General features: G+C 34.3%; 1 protein-coding gene across 1 annotated transcript in view; it reads right to left on the bottom strand.

Annotated features, from left to right (window-relative positions):
• The window catches only part of SATB2 (SATB homeobox 2), a 212,996-nt gene that overhangs the window by 38,343 nt on the left and 153,412 nt on the right, over positions 1-21,241 (bottom strand). The window contains exon 10 of the mRNA XM_051985926.1: positions 1,780-1,977. Coding sequence (XP_051841886.1) covers positions 1,780-1,977 — 198 coding nt within the window. The remainder of the gene's footprint in view (positions 1-1,779; positions 1,978-21,241) is intronic.

Genomic DNA, 21,241 nt, shown 5'->3' with positions numbered 1-21,241 from the left:
TAGTCTAGGAAATGAGAACAACGAATGGGTCTTAGCCCATATTTTTATGGATATCTTGGCATTTGCTCCATTGCTTTGGAGGTTGCGTGGATAAAAAAGAAATGAATCATAGTCATACCTGGGAAGAAAGGACATTGGATTTGGAAGCAGTAGTTCTGACCTCTAGTACCAGTCTTGCTGGTTACTAGTTCCATAACTTGAACAAGTTACTTCAAATTGCTAGATTTCAGTTTTCCCAACAGTAAAATGAGTAGGTTGAGGTAAATAAGGGATTTTAAACCTTTTTATTGTGTCACAGACTGCTGACAGCCTGGTGAAGCCTATGGATTCCTCAGAATAATTCTTCTAAAAAACAGGTCACAAGATAAACAAATTAGCTTAAAATACCATTATCAAAATATTCTAAAAACCAATTACTAGACCATCAGTTAAGAAACTTTTGGTTTAGATAATCTCTCAAGTTCCTTCTGGAGTCAATGCCTATGATTCTAAAAGGGAGAATTATTTGCTCTAAGTTTTCTTTTGGAGATTGCACAAACCATTGCCTGAAAGCACCAAGCAGAATAACACTCAGTTTGGCTAAGAAGATAGTTATGCATTAGACCCACTTTGTTCTGGGCTCTTTACCAAGATGAAGGCGGCCACCCCTGAGAAAAAAAGAAAAGGAAGCCCTAAGAGGCAGAATTTAAAGAATATATCTGATGTAAATTGATGAGGGAAGTATTGTCAGGAATTCAACCTCCTTATCTTTTTCGCCTTGCCAGGAGCTTACCAGCATCTGCACTTAAAACTAACTAACTCTCTAACACACACACTCTCTCTCTCTCTCTCTCTGTATGTATGTATGTATGTATATGTATATATGTATATATATCTTTCCCTCTCCTTAATGTAAAAATGACAGTGTCAAATAGACAAGAGCTAAGGTTAGCCAAAAGGGAATGTCCTTAGAATTTCTTCTTCAGTGCAAATGGAAGTTGGTGATCTGTCAGATAGGTTTACTTTCATTTAAAAATGCTGGTCTAAGAATAACCAATTTAGTTTTATCTGGGATAAATCAACTTACTTCAGAAATGAATGCCCTTTCCCTCAAAAGAAAATGAAATTAAGGAACCAAAAAAAAAACACCCAAAGTTTAAAAAAATTCTATTTCCTGATTTGGTAAATAGACAAGCCTATGTAATCATGATTTTGATACAAGACCAAAACCTAGATATCAGATGACTTAAACTCAAACTAATAAGTTAGATTAAGATTCCTCTAGTAGCTGCTTCCTTCCCCTGTCCATCTAGAAATCAACATTTCTAAAGTAATGAAAGTCTGCTGTTGGGATTGAAACCATCATCTATTATACATAGATATGATGTTGTATATTAAATGATTTGGCATCATAATATAATAGATAAAAAATCACCCTAGTTTGGCAGTGGTGAAAAGATGGCAAGACTCAGAGCCAAGGGATTTGAGTTTGAATCCTGAATATGTCATTCACTAGGTAAATGAACGGGTATCATTTAGCTTATCAGAAGAGGGTGGACTAGTTGATCTCTGAGGTCGCTTTCAGCTCTAAATGTTCATATTATTATTTCGGTGCAGATGTACACACAGGTGGGCATTCTCAGAACCCAGGACATCTGCCTTTGAATGTGCATTAGTACCTACACACATTCTGCCAGAAAGCCTGCAAGGCAGGAGCAAACTGAAGCCAGGTTTTCCTTGGACCTCTTACAGCTGCTACTAACATAAAGTCTCATTCAATAAGAAAGTTACTGCTCTGACCTGCACAGGCTCAGGAGTGAGCTGGACAACATGCTGCATGCGCTCACTGTGATGATGCCTGGATTCCTCCTCATAGATCACATCTCTTTCATGCTGGGGAAGGTTCAGGAAACGGCGGATGGTGCACAGGTTTTCCCACAGGGTGCGGTTTTCTGGACTTGGGTTTTCCTTCCAGCGGAGTAGTTCACATAACCAGCCCTAGAAAGAGAAGGTCACAAGAGATAACTTCTTGGACAAATGGATCAGATATGTTCTTGATTTCAAAGAAATACAGGCTCTACTCAAGCATTTCTGAAGTCTTTCCCTCTACATTTATGGATAATTCATGTTTTACCTGGAGCTCTCTGGAAACCCAAAATCACAGTTGCTTATTATATCTCTTGGAACAATATTTTAATTATTTTCCTACACATCCTATAGAAACCTTAAATTTAAAGAAACTGAAAAAAACTGGATAATATTAGAAAAAAAAAAAGCATTCAAAAGATACCCTTGGTGAACTACAGTGCAAAAATACATCAAAATTAGTTGACCTTTCAACCAAAAGAAAGGAGGAGCAAACCAAATTTGTATTTCAAAAGGGCAAGTTCTAAAAAAAGACACAACCAAATATAAAGAATACTAAGAGGAATGGAATCTTCTTATAATTGTCAAGAACACCATAAAATGAAAAATGTAATTTAAAAATGGACTTAAAAGCAAATTTTTTTCAGTAACTGTCTTTTTTTTTTTTTTGATGACCATGGTCCAGTTGTCAGCGATGTCAGAGCTAAGGGCTGCTTTTTGTAAGGATCACAACTACAAGAGAAAGGCCAAGGTTTTCTCTCCTGCTTTGGTTGGGATGTTCTCTGTCTATTGCAACTGCATGAGAAAGGAAGAGAGTGCAATGCAAATAATGATGGATTACATGAAAATAATAGAGAGGATGCTGTCAACATCGCTTACTGACTCATGTCAAAATATTTTACCTAGTAGCTTTCTAGCCCATCATTTCCAAGCTATAGCTCTATTTTTTTTAAATCAAGAAATGTTCTTGTTGTTCTTGCTTTTCCAAAATAATAAAGCTTACAATTACCTTAGTAATCATGAAGTTGATATTAACTTTTTTAAGAAAAAAAGAAAAGAAAAAATCCATCCCATAACTTATAAGCCAATGAAAGCTCATGACATGCATTATAAAAACCCCATATCATATCATAAGCTGTTGTTTGTCTAACTCTCCACTGTGTCTTCTGCCTTTACCCAAAAAAAAAGGCAAGATTTGATTATCTCCGCTGCATCAGCCAAGACAGCAACACCAGCTGTTCTCATTGTGCAGCCTCTTCCTCATGGCCTACATGTTAATAACCTGATCATTCCATTTTCTCCTTCAACTGCCGGCTGCAGCACAGTGAAGAGACAAAAACCCAGGCCCATCTGCAGCAGCTGTAGGCACTGAACTGTGAAGCCACTGGGGATTTATAAACTAATCTGTAACACAACACTGCCTTGTTTTTACAAGTGAGAGGCCACATTTGCGCAGACCTGATCTTTTCTTGCAGTAAACTGGGAGCTGAGGGTGGTGAGAGGGTGAGGAAGAATGAAAAGGAGATATCTGATCATCTGCTTGGAATTTTTCACCCCCCAATATTTTCAAAGATAATTTGGCTAACCCCAAAGTTGGGTGATGGCTGGTTTTGGAGAAACATTAAATGCTCACCAGTGTGTGCATGTATACATATAAATACACACCTATATATTTACATGTTTTAACATACATATACATTCATGTATACATAAATATATATTTTATGTGTGTATGTATATGAATATATACATACATAGGTACAGATGTTGTACATTTATTTATATAGTATGTTGATAACCATTTAGAACTCTACAACTTTGTCCCTTCCAAAAAAATCTCCTAGTCCCAAAGTGTTTTCTCAGGGGCTTCTTCGTACAAAGGAAAGAATTTCTGAAATGAAAAATTAAACCATCTGTGAAAAAAAAATAAGCTCCTATTTCTCTATCTTTTCACAGATCTGAATAAGTCTCCGACTGAACTCTTTCAAATGTTTCAAACAGGTATGTTTAACATCTCCCAGGGGATGCTAGAGCATGAAGACCAATCATTTAACAGAAAATAAAAACAAAAACCTACATCTGTTAAAGGATGAAGTTCTGAAAGGCCCAGACCTTAAGGAAGAAAGCACCTGCTGTTCTGTTTGAGACATGAATTGCATTGTGGGAAGCCTCAGCTTGAAATGAGACAGGTGACAGCTGAGTGGTATCTCCACTTATGAAACTTGGAATGTCTCACACAACAGTCATTGCGGCATTTGATTTATATGCACTGCTATAATCTGCACTCATTACGATCACTTAGAACCACACTACAGGCCTCATTATGGACTGTGCGCTCTCTGCCATTAGTCTTTAAGAAGTATAGTGCTCAATTTGCCCAGCAACATGCAAGGTCTTGACCTTGAAGCTATTAGGGAGCAGATTAGACACAAGTGTGACCATGTGTGCAGACATAAGCAAACCAAATTAATTTCTGGCACAAGGCAGGATCAGACAAGACCCTGTCCTTAGGACACTAGAGAACTTTCTCAATTCCCGAATGGTACTAAGCTAATGGCATGTTTAGGAGAACTCAGTTTTGAAGGTGAAGCACATTCGTGGTATTTAGAGGGTTATTAATCTAGTTTCCCCACAAAGTATTTGCTTGGCTGATCAGATTAAGGGATCTAGCCTTCAACAGCACACCCCCACCACAGCAGGCCCCAAGAAATCTGTGATACTTCACAGCCTCAGACATATTGCACCATGTGTACCCAGCTGCTACAATAATTAGCTTATGAATGTATCAGCTGGTTCTGTGATTTTTATAAATAATAACTAACCTACAGAGCAGAAAGATTTTCATGAGCCTAATATTAGCAAGAGATTGCAAGGTGGTCCTAACTCTAACTTGTCATTCTACTAAATGCCCGATTTACGTTCCCATGTTTTATACTACTGGGTCTCCCTTTGATGCACTCAGAAATATTTATTTTGTATCTGAAAAAGCAATTTATTTTTGTCAGTTTTCTTCATGACAGCCATTATTTATTTCCTGCTTGTTCTGATGTACCTTTTTCACTCTGTATTCCTGTTTATCTTCAACAAACTTATCCATTTACCTCTTTTCTCATCTATCCCTTCAGTTACTTATTCATACTGTCCCTCACCCCACTCATTTACGATGCTTATTTGTCTTATACACAGTATCTATTATTAGCTGGCACAGTGGTTAATGTGGGGGGGAAATGCCAATACAGTTGCTCTACCAAAAAAACAACACCTTTATAATAGTTTGTAAACCCTTTTTAGAAGAAATGAAGTCTCCTGAATTGGGTTGGAGATTTTCCCCCCTTTTTTCATTTATATAATCTTTGCATGCCATCCAAGAAAGTTTTGCAGGATCAGGCAAAAAAAAAAGTGTAAATGTCAAATAAAACAGTGACAGATGACAGTATTCTCTATTGAATAGCACTGTTTCTGTCGTGCATGTTCAATGGGAACTCATGAATTATTAATAAACAAATCTCCTTTTTCTGTTAAAAATCTCAAGTAGTTTTTGTTGTTGTTGATGATCCCTGTGTGTTTTGCAGAGCATTCCAGGAGAATTATTTTTCCTGTCAGAATTGCTGACCCAGAAGTTCATCCAATGTCCATTGGGTTGGCCAGCCTGATTGGCCTTTCACCATAAGCTTGATCTGTGCAAATGTTTGCAATGTTTTCTTCTTTATTTCAGCTAGTTTTGCATTATGACCAAAGGCGAACTATATATTACCTGTGGTCAACAAAATTCTAACAAACCTAACTTTTTTTAATACTATTTCTCTTTTAGACAAGAAAATAAGCATACTTTTGAATGTTTAACAAATGGTTAATACTCAAAGCAACACCCTACCTTTTCAACAGAAATCTGATTTTTAGAGTATTCATAGAACTTAGAGATCCATGGAACTTTAAATGATCCAGTAGATCCCAAACCATCTCCTCCCAATCCTGACATTTTAATGAAAAGAAAACTAGGATCTAAGAAGAGTAAGAGATTTGTCCAAAATTGTATAAAGATAGCATGGAAAGAACATTAGTTATGCAGTCAGAAGGCCTGGGTTCAAATTCCATCTGTGTTAATTTAGATAATTAATCAATCAGCAAGAATTTATAAGACACCTACTATTAGTCAGGTACTGCTAGTCATTAGAACTATTCCCCCCACCCCCCCCCAAAAAAAAAGTGAAACAGTCTTTGGTTCAAGAAGTTTATAATTAATGACAAGGAGGAGGGAAGAGTTAATGAATATGTGCAAAATAAATTCAAAATCCTTTAGGGAAAGAAGATATTAGCAGTTGAGGAAATCAGTGAAGGATTTTTAAAGAAATTAGTATTTGAGCTGAGTCTTTAGGATAAAGTAAGGGATTCTATAAGAGAGATGAAAATGTGGCAGATTTTATGGCAGATTTAAGGAATGGCCACTAGTAAAGCAAAGAAAAAGAAGCATGTGAAGAATAGTAAGATTCCAGTTTATCTAGACTGTAGAGCGCACACACACACACACACACACACACACACACACACACACACACACACAAAGAATAAGGTATAATAAAGTTAATAGGATAAGGCCAAGTTGTAAAGGTGATTAATAGCCAAACAGTTGAGTTTACATTTTATACTAGAGGCAACAGAGTCACAGGAATTTACTGAGCAATATTGGGTTTATTAAACAAGTCACCAAAACTCTGGAAGCCTCATTTTCCTCTTTAAAATGAATGGGTTACAGTAGATTATCTTCCAAGTCTTTTTTAGTGCTAAAATCTGTGAAACACAGGTTCTAAGCAGAAGAGCTAAGGTTCCAACCCAGGTCTTTGAACTCCCAAACCTCTAAAGTCCTTATGACCCAAAGCATACAAAAAAGAAGCACAGCAGGGCTTACTATATAGCAACCCATTTTAGGGATTGCCAAAATGATCACAATTAAAACTTAATTATACTTCCAAAATTTGAAATTTTACAAAAACAAAGATCCTGCTTCACTTCTAGTTCTAAACTAAATGCATTAACAGTACCAAAATATTCAATTTATAAGAAAAGAATATCTATTATATTTCATTTGCAGCATTTCATCCTCTTAAATATATCTATTACCTTCTAAAGAAAACAATATATTTCAAATACTACAATTTAGTATACATTTGTGCTATTAATATTTTTTTGCAAATGTGTTCCACACACAAATATATGCAATTGTGCATTTATAATATGCAAATATGCTATATATAACTACATTAGTACATATACACATAAGCTACAGGTATATCTATTTGCATATATGCACATATATGTCAAATATGTATATATGATATGATATAGAAATATTAGCTATATTATTTATATATATGTATATATGTCAAGTTATATATACTATATAATATGTATTATATTAAGTATAAATGATAGGTGTAAGTATATGCATATAAATATGTAGAATGCATTCAATATATGTTTGCATTAGCTATATGTTATACAAATATAAATGTATATACAAAATATATGCTAAAAAAACAAGGCAATTTAGAGGGAGGATGCTAGTGATTGGAGAAATCAGGAAAGACTTCATACAGAAGATAATACTTGATCTATGTCTTAAAAAGTGATTCTGGAAGGCAGAAGTAATGAAGAAGTACATAAATGCTTGTTGAATACATTTTGATATCCTGTTACTGGTTATTGAAGACTCACAATATACTGACTACTATACTGATTTTCATTTTCTAAGTGCTCGTGAATTAAGACATATATACTGCAAATACCAAACACGTTATACTTTTTAAAGTTTTTTTATTTATTTTTATTGTATTTTCTTTTCCTTTGCTTTTTGCCACTAGTTATTTGGTGGATTTTAAGGGGGAAAAAACATCTTATTTATACTAAAAATGAATGAGAATGGACAATTATTAGACAGAAAAAAATAAGAATAATATGAGGGCAATTGACCTAATGTGCAAAAATTTTAAAAGTAGTATTAAATTCAAGAAAGTGAAATGATTAATAGTAAGGAAATATGAAATATGAGACTTGACTAGGTCTATGAGACAAAGCAAGAAATAAAATAGGATAAGATAAGATTTTTTTTAAATGTATTTAAAGGTTTTAAAAGAAGGTTCTCTGATTTGTTTGAGAGTCTCTCAAAGCCTCAGAATATTCATTGAGAAAATAGTGATAAGATTTTTTCCCTCCAAATCTACTTCAGAATTGTAAAAAGAAGAAAAAAACTCATAATGGGGAATATGCTCACCAGTGGCATAATCTCTATGAAAGTAGATATGATATGGAATGTATGTATGGAAAATCAAGAATGACTACCAATTGAGTTGTTAGGGGCAAAACTGAAATGTTAAAATAGTTGAGTTTCACTGGTTTATAGCAGGAAGTCAGATGAAGACTATTAGGAAGTGGATGACTGATCAGTTGTTAGAAGAAACTGAGGATCTTGTATAGAATAAAAATCACTGAATCTGGAGTCAGATGAACAGGGCTCAGCTCCCAATTCTTACTCACAGTGTGACCTTGAACAAGTAAATAAATTGGATACGTTTATCTCTTTAGGTAAAATTTATAAAATGAGTGAATTATACTAGATCTCGATGATCCCATTCTAATTCTATGATCCAGTGATTGTAGAAAATAAAAGCCTTGGGTATGGAGGGTCTGAAAAAATGTTAATCATTATTGCTTTTAATAGGGACACACACACACACACATACGAGTTGGAGCAGAGAACTTTTACATAAGAGTAAGAAGAAAAATACTAAAGAAAAAAAAATGTTGGGAATATAATTCCCACTGATATAAAATATAAATTTAGTATATATGATATATAATACATTATGTAAACATATAGTAGGTGGGCATTTATGTAGTATTTTAAGATTTGCCAAATGGCTTATAAATATTGTGTTTTATTCCCACAACCATGCTTGGAGGTAGGTGTTAATATTATCCCCATTTTATAGATGGGGGGAACTGAGGCCAAGAGAAAGTAAATGATATGCCGAAGTTCACACAGTTGCTGAATGTCCAAGTCAGGAAAGAAACTCAGGTCTTCCTGACTTGAGAGTCAATGTTGTATCCATTACATTATCTAGCTGCCTCTATAAACACACATAACTATATACATATATACACCCAGGAAGTAGAAATCAATGTATCAGATTGATCCAAGTTCAAACTCAAATTTCTAAGAGATAGCACAGAACAATGGAAAAAATGATAAAGAAGGAAATTAAGGCTCTGCTACACATCCTGGCCAAGTGCCCTTTAGCACATTTTATTTTATTATTAGTCCCTTTGAGCCCTTTCCTTTGTCTGTAAACTGGTGATGCTAATATTTAAATGTTTATATTTTCTCTTATGACATTGATCTTTAATATAAAAGCATTTTGTAAATTGTTGGGATGCATGTGTATGTATGTGGATAGATTCAGTCCAGGCCTAAGATTTCATGAGTTATGGAAGTGCTGAAGTGGAAAACTTTTCATCCACACAAATTAGCAGTTCCTCTGTAACTCAAGTTCTTAAAAAGTTGCCTAGGGTCAGATGACCTTCTCTTGGTCACATAGCCATTATGTGTCAGAATTTAAAAACACAAAGTAAGGTCTTTCTGGCTCCAGATTCCCCATTCTATCCATGACACTGCACTGTCTACCCATATAAATCTAAACTATTATTATTAGAATCCCAAAAGTTAGCATTTCACAAAGGTAAACAGCTATGTCCCACTAACATATGAGACACCAAAAATGCATAGCATGTCTTTACTTCAAACAAACCAAATATGGTTTCATTAAATTGGCTTTATTTCTTTGATGAATCATTAGCTCCATAGCAGCAGAGTCTACAATTCATTCATCCCAGCACCCAATTGCTCTACACACAGTAGGCACATTGTAATTGTTGAATTTGTTTGTTGAATACAATTAAGTATAAAGATGACAAATATAATTTTTCCTTAACTGATATTCTCTAGGAACTGCAGTGAATGAATGAGTAGGCAAATGAACAGTTCTGAGGAGGAATGATTCAAGACTCCTCACAACGTCGATATAAAAGGCCATTTCCTCACCCACATCTTCAATGCAGAAAATGTCAGCATATGTAACCAAAAAGAAATGTTTTATGGGTGTTTCAAAAGAAAAAAAAAAACAGATTATTAACCACAGACAGATCGCTTTCTAAATGGAAGCACGCAAAGTCCTAAAACAAACTTTTGTAACTGTGAAAGGATTTCTCTTCAGATGGTTGTGACTCTTCTGAAGTGTGAAATGAGCCAGATAATATTCAGCTCTTGTTTCTTAGTCACCGAATTCTCTTTTCATGAATCCAATAAGTGTCTATTAAAATAAATAAACCCTCTAATGATTCAAGATAACCTAATCAAGAAAACTGAAAAGGATAAAAGGCTAACTACAAAGGAGAGTTGTCAAGGACTTCAATGAATTCTTGACAAGGAGGCCATCCAAATCTCATAAAAAAAAAAAAAAAAACTTTATACTAAGCATTTTGTTACAGTTCAAGGTTAATTATTTTATACCTTGAATGTGGTAACTAAAAATGATCTGCTTCTTTTTATTTTTCAAAACCATATATAAAGTTCTAAGTTATGTTTTCACGGGAACCAATTTTCTGCTGAACCTTCTGCTATCTTTAAATCTTGGTATACTCATCATATCTTTCACAGTTGAACATTTAAGTGGCTATGCTTGTAAAGACTGTGTCTATAATTGAGAGTAATGGGGATTTTATTTAAGAATACTACAGTTTGGGAGGAATGAAGAGCAATAGAGCTTAAGGCAAGCAGGATCTCACAACAGTTAAGATTAGGCTCCTTTTTTGGATCACATAGAAAAAGAATAGCTAAATTATATTATGTAAAGAAGAGGGACCTCCCTACTTGTGTTTCCTCACTTAAGCTCAGGAAGGATTCTTGTTGGGATTTCTCTAGTGTAGGAATTACTCAGTGTGAAAACTCTACATATGCAGATAAGCCACATGTCAATAACTTACAAACCCACTTCTGCCTAAGTCACAAATTGACTGTGTGATTCCTAGCAAGATGCTTAGCCTCTCAGAGCTCTAGGTAACTCTGAGTACAGAGCTGCAGAGAAGGCACTGATCTTCCCAATTCCAATGGCAGCCTTCTTTCTTTTATTCCATGCTGCCTCTCCATAGTAGGAAAGTTAAGACCAAAGATGTTATTAAAAAATTGAAGGAGAAAAACAGCCCCCAAAGAAAACAAATGAAAAGTCATTAGTCTAATCCTAATTTTATGTATCAATGATAAAATCCTACATATACCATATTGTCATAGGCACTTTTTTCTTTAATAAAGTGAAGCAGCAATTTTAAGAACCAAGGGACCTTAGGGACCAAGTTGCAAAAGATATATTAAAAGAAAATGTTAATAAAGATGACATCATAAACAAATTAGAAGAGAATGCAAGAAATTCCTTTTTTAAATCAATGCATAAAAAAGAGTTTGTGATCAAATAAGAAAAAGAGCACTTCAGAAGAAAAAAAATAGACAGTTTTAATTGTATAAAATTTAAAAGTTTTTGCACACACAAAATTAGTTCAATTAAAACTAGAAGAGAAATAGGTACTCTGCTGCAGTTTCTCTGCTATACAAGACAAAAAGGAATCAAATTTTAAGATTAAGAGTCGTTTCCTAATGGACATATGGTTAAAGGATATGAGCATATATTTTTCAAAGGAAGAAACGAGCTATCAACAAACATGGAAAAAATTCCTAATAATTAGATAAATATAAATAACTAACTCTGAGGTTCCACCTTACACTTACCAAATTGGCAAAGATGACAAAAAATAAAAATACCAATTGCTGGAAAGGCTGTAGAAAAACAGGCACATTGATGCACTATTGGCAGAGCTATGGAATGATTCTGACACTCTGGGAAAATCGGAAGAGGAAGGGAATAAACATTCATTAAGCAATTATTATACACTGAACATTTTCTTTCATTTGAAAATTCATTTGAGGTTCATTTGAACCTCACAATAATTTTATAAAATAAATGGTATTATCCCCATTCTACAGTTGAAGAAACTGAGGTAAAAAAAAGGCTAAGTGACTTGCCCAGATTTGCATAGCTAACAAGTGTTTAGGCTGGGTTTGAATTCAAAGCTTCTTGACTCCAAGAGCTCTCGCACTCTATTGTGACACTTACTTGTCTGCCCTCTGGAAAAAAATTTAGAATTATCAAAAATCCCTATACTGTGCATACTTTTAAAATTCACATTCACTGCTAGTAGGACTATGTATCAACTAAAGCAAAGGAGGGAAAAAATACGTATACCAAAATATTTATAGCAGCTCTTTTTGTAGGAGCAAAGTGCTAGGAACTAAGGGAATATCAATCTATTGAGAAAATGTTAAGTTGTTGGTATTCTATCTGACTCTTTGTGACCCCATATGCGATTTTTTTCCTTTTCAAATAATATTTTATTTTTCCCAACTACATGTAAAAACAGTTTTTAACATTTTTTAAAATTTCGAATTCCAATTTCTTTCCCTCCATCCCTCTCCTGCTCCTTCCCTGATACAGTAAACAATTTGATACAGATTATACATGTACAATCATGCAAAGCATATTTCCATATTAGTCATGTTGGAAAAGAAAACACAGATCAAAAAATGAAAAAAAATAAAAATAGCATGCTTTGATCTGCATTCAAATTCCACCCCCTCCTTTCTCTGGAGGTGAACAGATTTCTCATCATGAGTTATTTGGAATTATCTTTTATCACTGAATTGCTGAGAATAGCTAAGTCAATCAAGGCTGATCACTGTACAATACACCTGTTACTGTGTGCATTGTTCTCCCAATTCTTCTCAGTTCACTTTGCATCAATTCATGTAAGTCTTTCCAAATTTTTCTGAACTCATACTGCTTATCATTTCTTATAGCACAATAACATTCCATTACAATTATATACTACAATTTGTTCAAATGATAGATATCCCTTCAATTTCCAATTCTCTGTTACCACAAAACAAGTTGCTATAAATATTTTTGAATAATAAGTCCTTTTCATTTTTTAAAAAGTCTCTTGGGGATAGAGATCTAGTAATGGTACTGGGAAGTCACACATGTGCATAGATTTAGAGTCCTTTGGGCATAGTTCCAAATTGTTCTTCAGAATAGATAAATGAATTCACAATTCTACCAACAGTGCATCAGGGTCCCAATCTGACATCTTCTCCAACATTTATCATTTTTTCCTTTTCTGTCATAGTAGACAATATGATCGGTATGAGGTTGAACCTTGGAATTGTTTTTGTATTTCTCTAATCAACAGTGATTTAGAGCATTTTTATATGACTATAGTTAACTTGCCTTTTTTTTGTCCAAAAATACTTTATATCACTTAATCATTTATCACTTGGGGAATTACTTATACTTTTATGAATTTGAATCAGTTCCCAATATGTTTGAGAAAATAAATGTTTTCCCAGTTTTCTGCCTTCCTTCTAATGTTGGTTGCAGTATGTGTATGTGTGTGTGTGTGTGTGTGTGTGCGTGTGCGCGCGCGCTCACGTGTATGTGTGCACATGAGCCTGGACGCATGCAAAGCATTTGTAATTTAATATAATCTTTTATTTGATCATAAATTCTTCCCTTCTCCATAGGTCTGATAGGTAACCTATTTCTTGCTCTCCTAATCTGTTGAGGGTATCACCTTTCATGTTTAAATCATGTACCTATTTAGACCTTATCTTGGTATATGGTTTAAAATATTATTCTCTGCCTAATTTCTGCAATACTGATTTCCTAGTTTCCCAAGCAGTTTTTGTCAGATATTGAGTCCTTTACCCAAAAGCTTGGATCTTTGGATTTATCAAACACTAACTTATTACAGCTATTTACAATTGTGTATTATATATCTAATCTATTCCATTGATCCATCACTCTAATTCTTAACCAATACCAAATTCTTCTAATGGTTATCACTTTATAAAAGATCTGGTACAACTCATTTGGGGTTTTCTTGACAAAGATACTGAAGTAGTTTTCTATTTCCTTTTCCAGGTCATTTTGTGGATGAGGAAACCAAGCCAATAGGATTAAGTGATTTGCGCAGGGTCACACAGCTAGTAAGTGCCTGAGATCTGATTTGAACTCCAGGCCCAGCACTCTATCCACTGCACCACCTAGCAACAAATTATGGTATGGTATATGATTATTCAATATAATGGAATATAGTGGAATAATTACAGAAGAATATGAAAAGACTGAATGATTTAATGCAGAGTGAAATGAGTGACCTGAACAATAATTTATACAATGACAAAAACACTATAATAAAGAAACAATTTTAAAAGATGTGATAGTTATTATCAATGCAATGCAATATTAGGCGGTTACAGTTTTAGAAGACTGATGATGCTAATACATATTAATGGTGAAATGATGACTTAAGAGGTAGAATAAGACAAATTTTTGACAAAAATAATATGGATATTTGTTACAAAGGCTTTGTTTTCTTTTTATTGTTCTTTTCTAATGCAAATAAGTATAAGTGGATAAGAAAGGATTGGATTGGGTAATGAGAAATAGAATCATTGAAGCATTTCTTTTGAAAATACAGAGAAAATAAAAATAATGAAAGCACAAACATAGAGGACAGCTTTGAAAATTATAGACTAAACTTTACATAATATATATGCCACACACCACATGTGTGTGTATATTTTTATTATATATACACACATATTATATGTATGTGTATATTGTAAAAGCAAAGAAGGGATACATAGTAGAAACCTAAAATTTAAATACAAAAATGTTCTGTTTCTATTCTATTAAGTATAACGAAATGACCATTTTATTTGATGTTGGTTAAGTTCAGAATGAAAATATGTTTTAAACAAAGAAAATAGTAGAATAAGCAGTTGTGAGTTATATACCAAAGTAGTAGAAAGTACTTGGTCTAAAACAAGTTTCCTTTCCAAAACTTCCATCAGTATAACTCCATTGGCTTTAATTTCACAATCTTGTTAGCTCTTCAAATCATATCTCAAAAAAATTTTGGACACCAACAAAGGGCAAATAATCACAAAACAGAATGGACAGAGTCAAAGAAATGTAAAACTGAAACATTTAAAGGGATACACGTGTGTATAGACCAGGACACATCTATGAGTATGTGAAAGCAGTGGTTTGCATCCTGTGCTTTTAAAAAGGCATTTGATCTCTGTCATTCATCTTCATTAACAACTAATTAGGTACTCCCACAAAGGATTGTTTAGGGGCATGAAACATTCCCATAATTAATTAAGGGAACAAGGATAGGGGAACCCAACTACATACCATGAAGGTTGAGACCCAAACTGAGACAAATAGGGAGAGCTTGATTTAGCATACTACATACTATACAATTTCATGTTATCAACTCTAGCTCTTGGGACATTCTTACTTTTTTTTTCTTGGGGAGTAAGGTTGGTGGAAGGGAAAGGGATAAAGAAAAGATCTTAAAATTCTAAAGGACAAATTTTGAGTTTAAGCAATATCACTGTAGAGGGAGATTTAGATTTTGAATAAATTAATTTGTTCAATTTCTGTAGTATTTTAGGATAACTTTTTTAAAGACGTGTGTTTTTCTTCTTTTGAAATAAATGTTTTGTTGACTTTTATTTTAATCATCGTGTAAATATATGTGTATCTTGGTGGTAATACATTTTAATTTGTAAAAATAAACTTTGGATTTGTTCCAGGATGACAGCCCCAAACTAAAATACATTACATTTACAATTATTATCTTATTTGATCTTCACAACAACCCGGTTAGATAGATAGTTATCTCAATTTTGCATTTAAAGAAACTGAGATAGAAGTTATATGATTTGCTCAATGTTTGAGGTCAAAATTGAACTCAAGTCTTCTTGACTCTAGGCCAGTTTTCTATCTCCTGCACCACCCACATGCCTCTAATAGATTGCTACTAATAGATTGTACACTGAGGGCATTAAAGAAATGAATAATCAGTTTTGACAGAGACCTTATTTTCAAAACCAAACCCAGTTTGGGTGCCAAAATGTATTGTTCACAGTTAATTTGTGTAATTCTAATTTCTCTATAAACATTCCCATGCATATTCAAAACTTATAAAATCTTCCACTTGACTTCCACGTCCAACCCACTCACTTCTTAAACCCTTTCAATCTGACTTCTGACCCCACAACTCTACTCAAAACACTGACACCAAGGCTACCACTGATTTCTAGATTCCATTCCTAATTCTCCATCCTTGTTATACCATGCTACAGAAGCAATCTCACACCAGAATTTCATTCCATCATTTCAATTCTTTCTTCTGACTGGTTGATTCCTCCCAAAAATCTCAATTCGAGGAAAATGCTTAGACCAGCTATGTTTTCAGTCCTCTCTAGAGAGGACTTAAACTTTTGATGAGGATTTTTAAAACTTTTTCCACTGGCTATCTTTTCACCCAAGAAAATTTTATGCAACCTCAGGTATATAGATATATCAAATAGGCATACAAATCATTCACTTATAATTAATCATAATTTCATGATTCTCATATTTAATTTGACCTCACATGGGATTGTGAACCACAGTTTAAGAAGCTGATCTCTAAACTAACAAACTACCTAAAAATAAACATCGGTATCCCTTTAGAATTTAGTTTGGCATTTAAGGCAAAACTACTAGATTGGTTTGCCATTTTATAAATGAGAAAACTGAGGCAAAAAAAGTTAAGTGATTTCTCCAGAATCATATAGCTACACTAACTAAGATCAGCTTTGAATTCATGAAGATGAGTCTTCCTATACTGAACTGTCTAATTCCCCATCTATTCTCTTTACATTACCCCTGTTTTAGTAATATATTATCATGGATGCAGTTATTATCTCTCTGCCAGATCTATCTATTGAGCTCTAATCTATCTTGAGTTCCATTTCTGTATATCCAACTGTGAATTGGACATCTTCTCTTGGATATTGCATTAACATCTCAAATTTATCTGATCAAAAGGAGGTCAATATCCTTCCCACTAAACTACTATTGTCCATACTTCCCTGTTTCTGGAGAGTTTCTGCTTCCCAATCATTTAGGTTCATGACTTTGTGTCATTTCCAGACCTCCAAAATAGGATTTCCAACTACCTTTTCAGACTTATTTCATATTATTTGCCTTTAAGTATTCTATGTGTGAGCCAAACTAGCTCACTAGCTATTTCTGAATTTGACATTCTATTTCTTATGTGTCTTTGCACATATGGTCCCCCATTCCTACAATGCACTCCCTCCTTTTCTCTGCCTTTTAGGATCTCTGGTTTCTTTCCAAGCTCACCTCATGTACCCTATCATATACAAAGCCGTTTCTGAGGCCCGATTATTTAGGATCTCTCACTTCTAAAATTACTAACTGCTTTATACTTACATGTTTGTGTTCACATTTTATTCCCCTTGTAGGATGTAAGATTCTTGTTTTCTTCCTTCCATGTAAAGAATATAGTAGGTGCTTTAAAAATGCTTTGTTGAACTAAATAAGGATAGCAATGGTTTTCTATGTCAAGTGATATCCCGAATATTAAACCTTTAAATATAATTTTGAGCATAGTAATGCAACAAGTATTTCCTGAGTTTCTACTCAATTACTGTGCCAGGTATTCAGGAGCAAGGAAAGGCCCTAGCACTTAAGTAACTTACAAATGAATACAAGATAAGAAATATACAAGTAAATAGAAATATAAGAGAAATATGAAGTTTTATGAAACAAAGTGCTGTTGGGGTTTTAAGAAAGGCAGGATCATGGATAACTGAGAATTAAAGTTTTTCTGTGGTATTTGAATAAGCTCTTAAAATACAGGTAATATTTTAATTGATAAAAAAGTGAGGGAATAGTATTCTAGCCATGTGAAACAACAAAATTGAAGTCATATATGAGGAAAATATGTGTTAGAAGAAATGATATATAATCAATTTTAGCTATTGCATAGGGGAGTAGTATGACATAAGGTTGGAAAGAAAGGCCAGATACCACATATAGAACTTTAAATGCTAAACTAAAGGAGTGTGAACTATATTTTAATGGGACACCAAAAAAGGGTTTTGAGCAAGACAGAGATGAGAATAGAGCTACGTAAGAAGGCAATTTATTTGACAGCAGGTTAATAATGTGAATTGAGCAGCTAAACCTAGAGTTAGGAAGATCTGAATTCAAATGTCACCTCAGACACTTACTAGTTGTGTTACCCTGAGCAACTCATTTAACCCTGTTTTCCTCAGTGTCTTCTCTGTAAAATAAGGTGGAGAAGAAAAAGGCAAACTACTTCCATCATTTTTTTGCCAAGAAAACCCCAAATGGCATCACAATGAGTCAGACATAAACTGAAACAACTGAATGACAAGAAGGTGAATTAGAGAGGCTAGAAATAGAAGTGAAATAACTAGTTAGAAGGTTATCAAAGTAATTTGAGTGAAAAGTAAGCTAGGGTTGAGTCCATGGGAATGGGGGGGAGAAGATGAGCTTAAGAGAATATGGAAAGGAAAACATGATTATAGGGAGTAGTCATAGATGCATCAGAGGCTTTGAACATGCATGGCTACTGCAAGACTAAATTTGTTACTAAAAACAATACAAAAGTCATAGGGAAAAGGTCTGAGTGATGTTAGTATTGGGGCAAGAGTGGTTAAGTAAAACTTTAGGAATCATGAGATTACCAAGGGTACGGATATATAATGAATGAGAAAGACAAGAGAAACAGAAAAAGATGCAGAAAGAGATGGAGGACTTGGACACACACACACACACACAAGAGGGCCAAGAGAATATCCATATTAAGGAGCTACACAACTACAGAATATGAACCTTACATGGAACATTAGTGACCATCTAAGTCTAACTCAGATGAAAGGAATCTACAGTATAAAATACTCAACAAGTAGTTTTCTAGTACCTGCTTGAAGTACCTCTAAGAAAGAAGAACTCACCATCTCTCAAAACAAATCATTTTATTTTTGAACAGCTTTAACTGCTAGGAAGCTTTTTTTCTGACATAAAGTCTAAAATTCAACTCATTGTCTTTCCCCACAAACTCTTCCCTTTTCCTAACTTCCCCAACACTGTTGAGGATAGCACTATTCTCCCAATTACCTAGGCCCACGTCTAACTGTCATCTTCAACCTCTTACTTACTCACCCCATGGAGCCAAATCTGCTGTCAAGTCTATTATTACTACATTTGCTACATCTCTCAAATGCATCCTCTCTGTTCCTCTGACACACAGCCACCTCATGTCTGATTGATTACAGTAACTCTCTTATTATTCTTTCTGCTGCAAGTGTCTCCTTTTCTTCTTTATCTATACCCTCCAGGTACCTACAAAAATGATATTCCAAAAGCCCAGATCTGACCATGTCACTCCCCTACTTAAACTCTGTTTGCTCTCTGTTACTTCCAAGATCAAATATAAAATCCTCTGCTTGGCTTTTAAAGTTTTCACAATTTGCCCTCTTGCTACCTTTCCACTCATCTTATAATTGACTGCCCTTAACATACTCTACAATCCAATAACACTGGTTTTCTTGCTGTTTCTCACATGTGACACCCTATTCCCCAAATCTGTGCATTTTTTACTAGCTGTCTCCCATAATTAAAATTTAAAAAAGAATTAAAAATTCTTCCTCTTTGCTTCCCCTTTTACACAATTGTGGTTTTCCTTTAAGAGTCAGCTCAAATCTTACCTTCTGCAGGAAGTCTTTCCCTGCCTCTTCCATTTCTCAATCAATGCAGTGTTTTTCCTCTAAGACTGCCCCACTTACTTTGTATGTACGTTGTAGGTATTGCATGTTGTTTCTAACCCCATCATTAGACTATATGTTCCTTGAAGGTAGGGACTATTTCTGCCTTTCTTTGAATCCTCAGAGCTTAGCATAGTGGCTGATACATAGTAAGAACTAATAAATACTTGTTGACATGTTTTGATAAATATTTTAGTTGGAGAAAGGTGGTTTTATAATCGTTAGATTTTAATTTATCTTAGAATATGTATTTTAAAGTTTCCATAAGTCTTTAGGAAATAATGGAAATAGTAGTGGACTTAGTCAAAAGACCGGACTATAGTCTCCTCCAATACTGCATAGCTATGTAAGTATAAGCAAGTTACTTATTAACCTAAGTCTCAGTTTCTTCATCTGTAATATACTTTTACTAACTATATCCCAAGGTAATTGTAAGAGAAGCATTTTGTCAATTTCAAATGCTTTTGTATTTTTATTTTATTTTCAAAATATATGGATAATTTTCAGCCTTGCAAAACCTTGTGTTCCAGATTTTTTTCTCCCTCATTCTTCCCCACCTCACCCCTAGATAGCAAGTAATCCAATGTGTGTTAAAAATGTGCAATTCTTCTAATCATATTTCCACAACTGCATAAGAAAAATAAGATCTTAAAGGCAAAAAATGAGAAAGAAAACAAAAAGCAAAATGCCTCTGTAGTCTGACTCCTTGAAGGGGTATTCCTGATTTTTTTAGAACCTGCCAGAAAGTTTCCAATCCTTTGGAAAAAACTTTTGAAAACTATCAATTCCAGATTATGATGAAGCACTAAGGCAAACTTTAAAACACAACACAAATGTTAATTGTTATTATCATTTCATACTTATTTCTTTTTTAAGTAAACAACATACATAATATTTTCAAATTGTTTTGGTCTAAATCTTTGATTTTGTCAATGTGAGGAACTCCCAGTAAAGGAAACTCCCTCCAGTGATTTGAATTAGCAACTTTCTTTAACATATGATCAATGAAAAGTTCCTGGGACAGCTAGATGGCACAGTGGATAGATCATGGACCCTGGAGTTAGGAGGCCCAATGTGACCTCAGACAATTAACACGTCTTAGCTGTGTGACCCTGGGTAAGTCACTGAACCCCAACTGCCTCATGGGGAGGAAAAAAGGTTCCTGAGGCATACAGAAGTTACACTAGAAGAATGCACCAAAAGCAGCACTTGAATTCACATCTTTATGATTTCAAGGAGGCCAGTCTTCTATTCAGAATGTTTTACTGCTTTTCTCAGAAAAGTGCAATGTATATTAGGAGGGTATAGCATGCATGTTTCAATACTAAAAGCCAAGTAGCTGACAGAGTGGTGGGCTTGGGGTCTGGAAAACTTGAGTTCAAATCCTATCTTAATTACTTACTAGCTGTGGAAACCTGGGCAAGTCACTAATATATTCCACTTCAGTTTCTTTATCTTTAAAATGGAAATCATATGACCATTTCTGGTAGATGTGTCTCTTTTCTACAATAAAGTTACTCAGGCCAATTCCGATAGACTTGTGACAGAACCATTTGCATCCAGAAAGAGGACTGTGGG

The sequence above is a fragment of the Antechinus flavipes genome, chromosome 3 (genome assembly GCF_016432865.1).
Source record: "Antechinus flavipes isolate AdamAnt ecotype Samford, QLD, Australia chromosome 3, AdamAnt_v2, whole genome shotgun sequence".
In the NCBI taxonomy this organism is placed as follows: domain Eukaryota; kingdom Metazoa; phylum Chordata; class Mammalia; order Dasyuromorphia; family Dasyuridae; genus Antechinus; species Antechinus flavipes.
Note: the sequence above shows the minus strand (reverse complement) of the source record. Positions and strands in the feature narration are given on the sequence as shown.